Genomic DNA, 12,370 nt, shown 5'->3' with positions numbered 1-12,370 from the left:
CGAGTGGTTGTCAGGCTCCATGTTTGCCATCTGTTTGTGCGTTTTGTGTTGTTTGGCGTGCGTAAGCCGAACTATAGTGGCTCTGATTCTCGTTCCAGACGAGATATGTAGGCATAGGATGCGATGTCCTATCGAGCTCCCTTCTCTTAACCCCACCTGCGTTTCCTTGTGTGTGTGTGATATTTAGCAACCTTTTCTTTTCTTAGAACGTGGATCCCGTCGAGTACGACGGACGTGAGGGGTGCTAATACCTTCCCCTTGCGTAACCGACTCCCTTACCCTTTCTCTTTGGTCGCAAGACCATTTCCTTTCCAGGTTTCTCTGAGCGTTTCCTTTCCCTAGTTTGGGATAAATAACGCGCAGTGGCGGCTCTGTGTTGTGTTTTTATTTGAGCCTCGTCGGTTGTTTTTTCGCGGATGCGACATACACAAAATCCTTTTAAGAAGAATCCATCAAGACCAATAACATGCCTACATAACTTGAAACTCTCCTTACATGCAGCATAACATATATATCATCTCTTGAAATGAGGCATTCTATCATAAACACCTTCTTCCATAGGTTAGACATTTAATTTGACTACTGATCTAGGATTTATTCTTAGGATTTTATGACAATAATCATAAATTCTTGTGTAATCCCTTAAAAATGAACCATTAACCATGTCCCTAGATGCAAATCTAGCCCTAATTGCCTTTGTCTTGTTAACTCTTACATTCCATTTCCTTTTAGCATTTTACTTTATATCCTTTATCTTCACCATAGGATTGTTTTGTAGGGAATTTTAAATCTTCTTACTCAACTATTTTGTACTCATCGTTTTGACATTGTATTCTCAACCCCTGCACCTCAGCATCATTCAGCCCCTCGCCACCTTGCTCATCCTGCACATTATCCCTCCTAACTACTTCTTTATAAAGTTTTGAAATCAAATATTCTTCTTCAAAATTTACTATGTCCTCATCATTTAAGCCTTCTTTTTCTTCTTCTTCTTCAAGAAGAGAACCCTTAACATATTCTGGTTGGGACAAGGAATGTTGTATATAAACATCAATACTTATATGGACCCTACAAAGATCAGCAATGTCTAATGCACCTTTGTCGTCATTCAGAACATTCATCCCAAAAATGGGATCCTTATAATAAATGGTATCTACCTCACTATAACTCAGTTCCTTCAGTATACCTACCAACTTAAAGTAACGCCACCTATCAAAATTAATTTTTAATTCATCACATTTTTCTCCTTCATACATAGTTTGTTCATTATACATAAGCTCACCACCATGATGAATTTTCAAACTCAAGTATTCATCAATTTTTACATAAGTGCGAAAAATGTAAAATTAGAAAAGGGGGCGAAAACCCTAAAATTCTAACTCCAGAAATACATAACATTGATGCATGAAAACAAGATAATATTTCAAAAAACAAGAAATCATTTTAGTTCATTCCTACAAGAAAACCCTAAAACCGTAACATTGAAAACCCTAAGATCATAACAGTTCATTTCTACAAGAACACCATATTTCTTTGTATCACTGAAAACCCTAAAATCATAACGATTCATTTCTACGAGAACACCACATTTCCTTGTAACACTGAAAACCCTTAAAATCGTAACAGTTCATTTCTACGAGCACACCACATTTCCTTGTAACACTGAAAACCTTAAAATCGTAACAATTCATTTCTACGAGCACACCACATAACATTAAGAACCCTAAAATCTTAAACAAAGACATTGATACCAACCGTATGGACAAGTTCTTCAATGGTACCTTCGATTTCGTCTCAACCTTTGATTACACTTTCACCTTCAAAGCTTCATCAAACGTGGCCGCCTTCTTCACATGTTTCTCTTCTAGGGTTATGAAATGAAGACGAAATGAAACGAGAAAGGACAAACGCGACTAACCTAATGTGCACATCAAATATCCTCCACCTTAGCACTTAATTTCCATATCAACGACATTTGACAATTAGTTTTGACTTTGACAAAACAGATCTAACAGAAAGGACAAACGTGACACATTTTTAATAGATAAAAATCAAATTGATCTTTAAAAAAAAGATACCAAACTAAACCCCAAAGTATAAATAAGAAACCGAAATAAATATAAGATTTAAATATTACTAATATAATGATAAATTAAAAAAATATAATAAAATAATATACATTTAACAATGACACATCATTACCAACACTAATGTTATGTTATTAAAATTTATTAACTAAAATAAAAAATAAAATAAAATGATGGACAAAAAACTCAAATTTAAAAATGGGGACCAAAACTGAAAAGAATAAAAATAGAGAAAACAAAATTGATAGCAAATTTTTTTACATTAATCAAATCAAACAAGTAGTAACTAGTGTTTTTATGAATGGGACAACATGAAACTATAATTTAATTTAAGGGATCAAAAAGTCTAATTAAAACTATAACTAATTTATTAAATATATCATAAAATATTTGATTAAATAACATATTTAATAAAATATAATATATTGTAACATGCTCATACTACCGTAGGCAGGTATATGTTGTGAGAATCCTAGGTAAATATCAAAACAAACAACTATAGTTTATGCAACTAGTTTAGTCAACAACACTTCATCTTTGTCGTGTTGGGAATTTGATTATGACTCAATCAAAAGACAGGACAAAAACATCAAAATCAGTGTTACGCAACTCAGTGGATTTTGCTTTCAGTTCTTTTTTATGGAGCTCTTGTTGACAGAAGATTCACTGCTTGCTTACAGAATCATGGAGGACCAACTACCTCTCTCCTCTTCCCTTTCTGCTTCTGCTCCTTCCTCACCTTCAGAGAACAACCATTCAAATCCATCAGATGCGGTTATTTTCTTCGGTCTCAGTCTTGCTCTTGGTATCGCTTGCAGACACCTTTTGCGTGGGACCAGAGTTCCTTACACTGTTGCTTTGCTCATCCTTGGCATTGCTCTTGGATCATTAGGTTCTCACTTTCCCCCTTTTTCATCATCATCATCATCTGATTAAACTGGTGAAATTTAAGAAAGTTACTTATTGTATTAGATTTAAGAAATTCAAGAGAGTCAAATATTTGAGGACAAAGTTGGTAGTATTATGGTTGGTAATGATTGAGGAGAGAACCACAACCAGAATACTATATTGTACATTAATTGTGATCATGAAAATTTTGGGTTTTGGGAGGCTTGTGACAAGAAAAGTTGACTTGGGTGAAGTTTAGATAAACAACTTAATCAGAATTTGTGATACATGATTTAATAAGATAAGTCTGAGTAAACTTTTCAACTGTCATTTTACTTTGTAACAATGAGAAATTGGAAATTCCAAGTCTTTGTTTATGTTATATTGCATCTATTTACCTTTTCATTTTTACTGAATAACTTGATGATTAATGGTGGATTTTTAAATAGAATATGGTACTCATCATCGGCTCGGAAAGATTGGGGATGGAATTCGTCTTTGTAAGTTTTGATTACATTCTAGTTTTTTTGAACTTTTTGTACTTTGCTATATAAAAGAAAACAAGGCTTTTAATTTTACAGCTTAAGATCATCTAGATAGAGTTGGGATTTTAGAAAATATTTCAACCTAAGGAACTTTCATCTTCACTTATGCAGGGTCGGAGATTGATCCAGAGCTTCTGTTGGCTGTTTTTCTTCCTGCTCTCCTTTTCGAGAGCTCATTCTCGATGGAAGTTCACCAAATTAAGGTTTCTTTTCTTTGATTTTTCTATGAATACTAACTTATATTTAAGTTATTAAGTTATGTTGCCGTGCTGTTATGCTAGTTCTTGTCTGCCATATGTTTTCATGCATTGCCACACTCTTACATGTCTGTATACGGACTCATTCAATTTGGTATTATAATAAGTAATTTTTGTAATGGTGCATTTTCTGCTGTCACTTGAAAACCTTGCTATCTATTATAATGTAAGTCATGACATGTTGACTTATAATTGACTGATATTGCATCACAAGATTTCTTATTCTCTATTTGTTTTTGACCAAGCACAGAGGTGTATTGCACAAATGATCTTACTAGCTGGTCCAGGTGTTGTGATTTCGACCATTTTTCTTGGAACTGTTTTGAAGGTATGAGAACTGATGTGTTTAGCATTCATCATTTGTGTCATCTGATTACAAGTCATAACTCATTTGTCATAATACAGCTTACTTTTCCATATGACTGGAGTTGGAAAACATCACTGTTGCTTGGGGGACTTCTGAGTGCAACTGATCCTGTTGCTGTTGTGGCCTTGTTGAAAGACCTTGGTGCCAGCAAAAAATTAAGCACGATAATTGAAGGGGAATCCTTAATGAATGATGGGTATTTTATTTTACATTCCTTGCCTCTTATTTTCACTAATGCCTACCATTCAAATGATTTACAAAATTCAGTTATAAACCAAAGTCGTAGGAAGTAGCTTAATGCCTTGAAGTTGCACATTAGAACAAGTGACTATTTCTGCACGTGATGGTTCTTTTAGGTGTCTTGTATTTTGCCTTCTAGAAAGCTTACTCTTTATTTTTATTCTTGTCCAGGACGGCTATTGTGGTTTATACGCTTTTCTATCGGATGGTTCTTGGAGAGACCTTCAACTGGGTTGCCATAATCAAATTTCTAGCAACAGTTTCACTTGGAGCGTGGGTATCATCTACTTCTCTGTTGCATAACGGCAAAAGTTATCTTTACTTATGTGATACTTTGATCGGTCCAGTGTAGGAATTGGCCTTGCTTTTGGGATTGCATCTGTTTTATGGCTTGGATTTATTTTTAATGATACAGTTATTGAGATTTCTCTAACACTTGCTGTTAGCTACATTGCTTACTACACTGTAAGTGGCTTTCAAACTTCGGCTCGTCTTTTAGTATTGAGAGATTTATTTCTAGTATGAATGCATCTTTCGTTAAGATGAGAGGTTATATCTGGTAAAATCACATCGTTATAATTTGTTTTTTTTTGTGGTATTATTTGGAATCACTTCCATATTTTAAGCATGGAGAAATTGATGGCCAAAATCTTTTATAGGCTCAAGAGAGCGCGGACGTTTCTGGTGTTTTGACAGTGATGTCATTGGGAATGTAAGTTGACCTCTAGTACAAAATGTCTATACCCCTTGGAAAATTCAGTATTAAAATCTTTCTACAGGTTCTATTCTGCATTTGCAAGGACAGCTTTTAAGGGTGAAAGTCAACAAAGCTTACATCACTTTTGGTATGCCTCTTACTCGTCCTTATGCTTAGTTTAGACATATCAGTTTCATCAAATGTCTCATTTTTCGCTTATCTTAACAACACGGCATCTAGAGTTGGACAAGAGGCAGTGTCATTTTGTGTCACTCATTTTTTATTATTTTATTATGAAATATAAAGCATTTTAATCCTTTATTCATTTTTCTCCAGGGAAATGATTGCTTATATCGCTAATACATTAATTTTCATTTTGAGGTAAGAGCTTAGTTGGAATCTCAAATCATAATGATATGACTTGTGAAACAAGTTAACATAGTTTTGAGCTGGTGTATCACATTCTTAGTATTATATTACTCTAGTTGATATACTCTTATCTTTGTTTTGTAGTGGAGTTGTTATAGCTGAAGGAGTACTTAGTGATGACAAAGTTTTCCATCATGGTAGTATTCTGTTGAATCACTTCTTAAATTCACTTTTTTGTTCAAGATGCCCTTGGATTATATTCTTAGATTTCATTCATTTCGATTAAACGATACCATGAAATATATTGAAGCTGTATTCCGTAGTTTGTATACTCTCTGATTCATACGGAGGTAATTGACTGGTCAATAAAGATTGAAAGGGATAGATTTTCTTTAAATTGTTACCTTTAAATTGCGTATAATCCTACTACAATGTGTTGCTGTTGTTATAATACTCATGTTTGCTATGTCGAAAGAAGTAACTACAAACTATTGGTTCTGTTGTAGGAAAATCATGGTTCTACCTCTTACTCCTCTATGCATATGTTCAAGTGTCTCGATGCATTGTAGTTGGAGCATTATTTCCCTTTCTAAGATACTTTGGATATGGTTTGGATTGGAAAGAAGCTATTATTCTTGTCTGGTCAGGGTTACGAGGAGCGGTTGCGCTGTCACTTTCACTATCGGTTAAGGCAAGTGTTTATTGACTGATGATGCATATTTATTAGTTCTCTATGGATGTAATTCTGATTGTTTTTGGCTGGCTTAGCGTTCGAGTGGCAGATCAATTGAATTGACTCCAGAAACGGGAACAATGGTATGTTTTGCAATTTATATTAATAAATCCTTGGAGCAATACTAGCAACTCACTCTCTAGCAGTAGCGTTCTCCTTCCAACACTTTCTTCATGATTCTTGAACGAGTCCCACTAAATAGGAAATGTAACCCGCATGATTTAGTGAGAGTGTGTTGCTAGTACTCCTCAAAGGCTCAAACCCTTATAAATTTCTAACTCCTGGCTCTGTTCTATGATTTTATAAGGTCACTACAGTCAACAACTATGAACTTCTCGATATTAACATTGTCTGTAACTGATTGACATGTTTTTTTATTGTGCAGTTTGTTTTCTTCACCGGTGGAATTGTGTTTTTAACACTTATAATAAATGGTTCAACAACACAGTTCATACTACACTTCCTTGGCATGAATAAGTTATCATCAGCTAAGGTCAGGGTTCTCTAAATCTTCTATTTTAAAAATATATTCTTGTAATAAAAGATGAAATGTTTGATATCTCATATTTTGTGTTGTCCTAATGTATTAATTTTTCATCTGAATTCTCTTTCTCTCTTTAATCCATGAAAATACCTTGAAAATTTTCATATACAACAATGGAGTCTCGAAAACAGTGAGTAGTGGAGAAGAAATATATAACAAGTGAGAAAAATTGATGGACTATATAAACAGTTGGTATTTGTATAACTTCATTACGAGCAATAAACTAAAAAAATAGATTACATCATTAGACCGATACCTATCAGTCTACACTCCATAAAGAAATATTACTAGCTTCTCTTTTTATTTGGTATTATGTTACCGGTTGGTAGAAAGGACTCAATGCCTTTTCTTCCTATCTTCGATGACGCAATCCTGACAATGCTGAAAGTCATATTCGTTTATGTATCTGGAAAAGACGTTTTCTTCTTCTTCTTTCTGAAATGGTATTAGCAATTGGTTTTATGGCATGTATTCTTGATACCACTTTATAATATAGCTGTATAAGCATATAACTATTATGCAGTTATATAAACTTATAAGCAATTAAATGTGGATTATGAGACACAAAGAAAAGCTTTTGTGTTAATTAAATGCTTGTAAATTGCATCTAAGCAAAAATATATACATATTTACCTTGTTATCAAGTTATAGTTGGTATTGGTCTTCATGTTTTCTTTATGTAATAACAGAGACGTATCCTTGAGTTTACAAAGTATGAAATGGTTAACAAAGCATTAGAGGCTTTTGGTGAACTTGGAGATGATGAGGAACTCGGACCAGCTGACTGGCCCACAGTGAAGAGATATATTTCATGCTTAAATGACATTGAAGGGGAACGTGTTCATCCGCATGGTGCATCTGAAAGTGATAGTAACTTAGATCCTATGAATTTGAAAGACATACGAGTACGCCTTCTGAATGGTATGTGAACATTTACATTTGTTTCGATTCTAAGAGTTTTTACATTTATAAAAAACATGCAAGTGCTTTACTAAGTTGCTTCTGTTATCTCATGTTAGTTTTTTAACAGACATGCACACACGTAGACCATTTCACATATGATGATAGTCTTTTGATGCCTTAGTCCTTTGAAAAAGTTCTTATTTGCTTGTAATAATACTACGAATTTAAGAAATCATTGCTCATATTAGGTGTCCAAGCTGCTTACTGGGAAATGCTTGATGAAGGGAGAATCACCCAAACAACAGCTAATATTCTAATGCTATCAGTGGAGGAATCAATAGATTTGGCTTCATCGGAGCCCCTATGTGACTGGAAAGGTTTAAAAGCTAATGTTCACTTCCCAAATTACTACAAATTCCTCCAGTCAAGTATGTTCCCACCTAAATTAGTTACATACTTCACTGTGGAAAGGTTGGAGTCAGCATGTTATATTTGTGCTGCATTTCTTCGTGCCCACAGAATTGCTCGACAACAATTACACGACTTCATAGGTAATAGTCTGCCTTTGTATATTTATCTTGACAATACTATTTCCAGTTTTCTATTTTTTTACTCAACATATACTTCTGTAGGTGACAGTGGCGTTGCTTCTGCTGTCATCAATGAAAGTGTTGTGGAGGGAGAAGAAGCACGAAAGTTCCTAGAAGATGTTAATTTAACATACCCACAGGTTTGCGTGTTAAATATACCGTTCAATGTTTTACTTATACTGTACTCTATTTGGATTAATCCTGACAATTTCAAGTTGATTGGCCTTTTTTCTCTGTATAGTAGTTTAAAGTTCGCAGTGCCTCGTTTTCGGTTATGAAGGAGTACTAAAAAGTCTCTTTTTCTTACATTTTCTTTATTTTATTTTATGTATGTTCAACTATCAGGTTTTACGTGTTGTAAAGACAAGGCAAGCAACATATATAGTGCTAAATCATTTGCTTGAATATGTTCAAAACCTTGAGAAGGCTGGGATATTGGAAGAGAAAGAGATGCTACATCTTCATGATGCTGTCCAGGTATCTTGTGGTGTTATTTGTTTATTTCTGGTTTATCTTTTATTTGACGGTTCACTCTTCTGAGATCTGTAGTTGGATTCTTCGTCTATTAATTACTACGTTTATTTTTCAGACCGATTTAAAGAAATTACTCAGAAACCCTCCTTTGGTTAAGCTGCCTAAAATAAGTAATATACATCCTATGTTGGATGCTCTTCCATCTTCAGTCCGTGGACCACTTGTAAGCGGTACAAAGGAAACGATGAAACTGCGGGGCTTGACCCTTTATAAGGAAGGTGCCAAATCGAACGGTATTTGGTTAATTTCTAATGGAGTGGTGAAGGTATTAAGTTCTCTTGATATGAAGCTTATCTTATACTTTCTGATTGTGCGGACAAAGAATTTGAAAGTTGTTGTTTTTCCAGTTGGAAAGCAAGATGATTCAAAGCAAGCACCCATTTTATCCATCTTTTACTCATGGGAGCACATTGGGTCTTTATGAAGTGCTGTGTGGAAGAGCGTATGTTTGTAATGTTGTCACAGACTCGGTCGTATTCTGCCTTTTTGTTGAAGCAAGTAAGATAATTTCATGTATCAAATCCGACCCTTCAATGGAAGACTTCCTGTGGCAGGTACAGTTTCATTAGTACTTCATTATTACTTCTACTAGCTCGACATTAATGGCTTTTGATGGATCTTGTCGCTGCATTTTGAAATTCCAGTATGCATTGCCTATGAAGTTCATAACTCTGCAGCTCAACTTGGATTACGTTTTTTAATTTTAATCTAATACATTTGCAGGAAAGTGCTATTTTCCTTTCCAAACTATTGCTTCCCCAGATATTTGAGAAACTAACAGTGAAAGATTTAAGAGCTCTCATTGCTGAAAGATCTGAAATGACCATGTATATAAGAGGAGAAACAATTGAAATCCCTCATCATTCAATTGCCTTCTTACTAGAAGGATATGTCAAAACTCAAGGTTGTCAAGAACTGGTTACCGCACCAGTGGCTCTGGTTCCTTCGAATGGGAATCGAAGCTTCCAAAATTTGTCAGTGTCAGGTACTAAGGAAGCTAGTTTTATTCGTCAAGGATCTTGTTATCTGGTTGAAACGAGAGCAAGGGTCATTGTGTTTGACATTTCTGCATTTGAGACGGATACTGCTCTTGTTAAAAAGTCAAGTTCACGGTTATCACATGTCGCGGATCATCCTCATAGATCGTTCCGTATAGAACACAGTGGTCTTATGAGTTGGCCTGAACATTTCTACAGGCAGAATCAGCATAAACAAAGCTCTGAACAACAGACCAATAGTTTGTCTGCAAGGGCAATGCAACTTAGCATATATGGAAGCATGGTGGACATTCCTCGCCCGGGTAGAAGTTTGTTAACCAGTCGCGCTAGACCGTCTCTTCAAAGTTTGTCATATCCAACCATTGTGCCACATCAAGGTCGTCGTCCACTTGTTTCAGCCAAATCAGAAGGAGCAGCAACTGACAAAAAGAACATTGGAGTGAAGTGGATCACGCAGGATGTTACGAACCTCCCTTCACAAAGCACGGATCGAAGAGTACATCATGAAGATGATTCGAGTGATGATTCTGCTGTTGAAGAAGATATTATTGTGCGGATTGATTCACCAAGCACGCTATCTTTTCGCCAGTCTTGAGCGGGAAGAAGTGGAAAATCTGTTGTGATTATCTGTTTGTGTAATGAATGTTGCTTTTGTGTCAAGAAAGAACATTATACATAGGAAAGAGGCCATTAGATAACACCATGAAAACTTTACAATTGGTCATGAAAGCACCCAAACTTTGTTGTTTTTTAGAAAGAAGAAAAAAGCAATAAATATATTTGGAAATGGTTGTTCTCAAATCATTAAGCCTATCTTTGACTTCAATCAGTAAGCTTATCCATTCTCTCAATTGTTTAAGAATTTTTTTTCTGACTCTTTCACATCTTAAGTCTTTGGATTGTGAGATGTGTCGGTATGGGAGGTATGTCAGAGTATCTTTTTAGTGGGAAACGAATTGATACTCCTATAGATTATAATGTGAAGCTCCTTCCTAACCAGAGGATTTTGATCTAGGTAGATATCATGGTGGGTAAAATTAATTCATCTCACCCTGAAAAGACTAGACATATCTTTTCTAGTTAGTTTCATAAACCAATTTCTTAACTCTCTATGTGTTAGTCATTGAAATATAGGTCTTGGAATTCTTAAGAACATCAAAAGGGAATCTGAAAACGGATTTGTTTTCACTAATAGAGGCTACTCAAACTTGTTGGATATTCAAATGTCGATTGGGTAGGAGATGCGAGTGATAGGTGGTCTAGTTTTTGTTATTATATTTTTGTGGATGAAAAATCGATTTCTTGGAAGAGAAAAAAGTAGGGTGATGTTTCCTGGCTGAGTACAAAAAATGAGCATTGAGTTATGACCCATGCTACACGTGAACTTGTATGGTTAAAACATTTACCACAAGAGCTATATTTGTGTGAGTTTGGTCAAATATAAATGGTTTGTGATCATCAATCAGTTTTATATCTCTCCCAATTTTTTAATAGTATATGACGGTCTCATCTGAACACTCTCAGTTCAGGGTCCTTTTCCTATTACTATCATTGAATTTCAACTCAGACTCCCTCTAAATATGAGATTCACACACTTTCTCTAAAAAATTATCCCAAAATATTTGTAAGAACCAATTGTTTAGGATGTGAAACACTTCACAAATACAAATAAAAAACTCAATCTCTCTCTTAAATAAAAATAACCAACAAAAATAGAGTTTTACATAACAAGATACAAGAGACTCAACTCAAAAATCATATACTACCTATATATTTTCTTTTCAAGCGTGTGTTCAAATTAGGAGGATGATCTTTTTATATACATATCCAAACACAATAGGCTAAAATCAAATTCATACCAAAACAAATCTTCAACCAGGGACGGAGCTACTTGTAGAAGTAAGGGGGCATGTGCCCCCACTAACCATTGCATTCATGATGCATGCCTTTTAAATAATGCAATGTTTTCTATTTAAATTAAAGCAACAATAATGTTCGCCTCAACTGGCAAAATTGGATCAATTTATTTATATTAATAATAAATTATTAATATTATTTTTCTATTATATTTTTATATATAATTAAAAATTTTCATATTATTTAATGAAAAATGATTTTGAAAGAAAATTTAATTTTTCTTTTTCATACAATATTAACTATATTTTTTAATTTATATAAAAAAAAATTTATGACTTATATTAAAAACAAAGAGAATATATAAAATATAATAAATTGCTTATATTGATAAGAGTATAATCGGTTGATATGGTGTAGAATATTGTTCATACATATTCAAATATATCTTATCATACTGATATTTATCAAAATATTTGATTAATAATATAATAAAATGGTATAATATTTAAATATAATGAAAAGTATATGTAAAATAATTATAAAAAGTATATATTAATAAAACTTATTTTTAATATTATATATATTGCCCCATATACTAAAATATTTCTGGCACCATCTTTGTCTTCAACTAACCAAATCTTTTGTTCAAATCAAATTCAATTAAATCTTTTATTGAATGCAAATCCAATCAAATTGTTTATTGAATGTAAATTCAATTAAATTTTTCCAACAAGATCCTTCCAAAACACATTAGCATAATC

General features: G+C 33.9%; 1 protein-coding gene across 1 annotated transcript; it reads left to right on the top strand.

Moving 5' to 3' along the window:
* Positions 1 to 2,575: 2,575 nt before the first annotated feature.
* Positions 2,576 to 10,553, top strand: LOC127107525 (sodium/hydrogen exchanger 8). Its single transcript, XM_051044806.1, has 21 exons — positions 2,576 to 2,979; positions 3,425 to 3,475; positions 3,632 to 3,723; positions 4,028 to 4,105; positions 4,183 to 4,340; positions 4,556 to 4,657; positions 4,732 to 4,849; positions 5,044 to 5,096; positions 5,164 to 5,229; positions 5,418 to 5,462; positions 5,595 to 5,647; positions 5,957 to 6,141; positions 6,219 to 6,266; positions 6,569 to 6,676; positions 7,417 to 7,648; positions 7,879 to 8,181; positions 8,263 to 8,360; positions 8,566 to 8,697; positions 8,810 to 9,019; positions 9,102 to 9,308; positions 9,478 to 10,553. The coding sequence occupies exons 1-21, from the start codon at positions 2,727 to 2,729 to the stop codon at positions 10,345 to 10,347; spliced, it is 3,462 nt and encodes a 1,153-aa protein (XP_050900763.1). The 5' UTR covers positions 2,576 to 2,726; the 3' UTR covers positions 10,348 to 10,553.
* Positions 10,554 to 12,370: the final 1,817 nt, after the last annotated feature.

The sequence above is a fragment of the Lathyrus oleraceus genome, chromosome 7 (genome assembly GCF_024323335.1).
Source record: "Lathyrus oleraceus cultivar Zhongwan6 chromosome 7, CAAS_Psat_ZW6_1.0, whole genome shotgun sequence".
Taxonomy (NCBI): Eukaryota; Viridiplantae; Streptophyta; class Magnoliopsida; order Fabales; family Fabaceae; genus Lathyrus; species Lathyrus oleraceus.
Note: the sequence above shows the minus strand (reverse complement) of the source record. Positions and strands in the feature narration are given on the sequence as shown.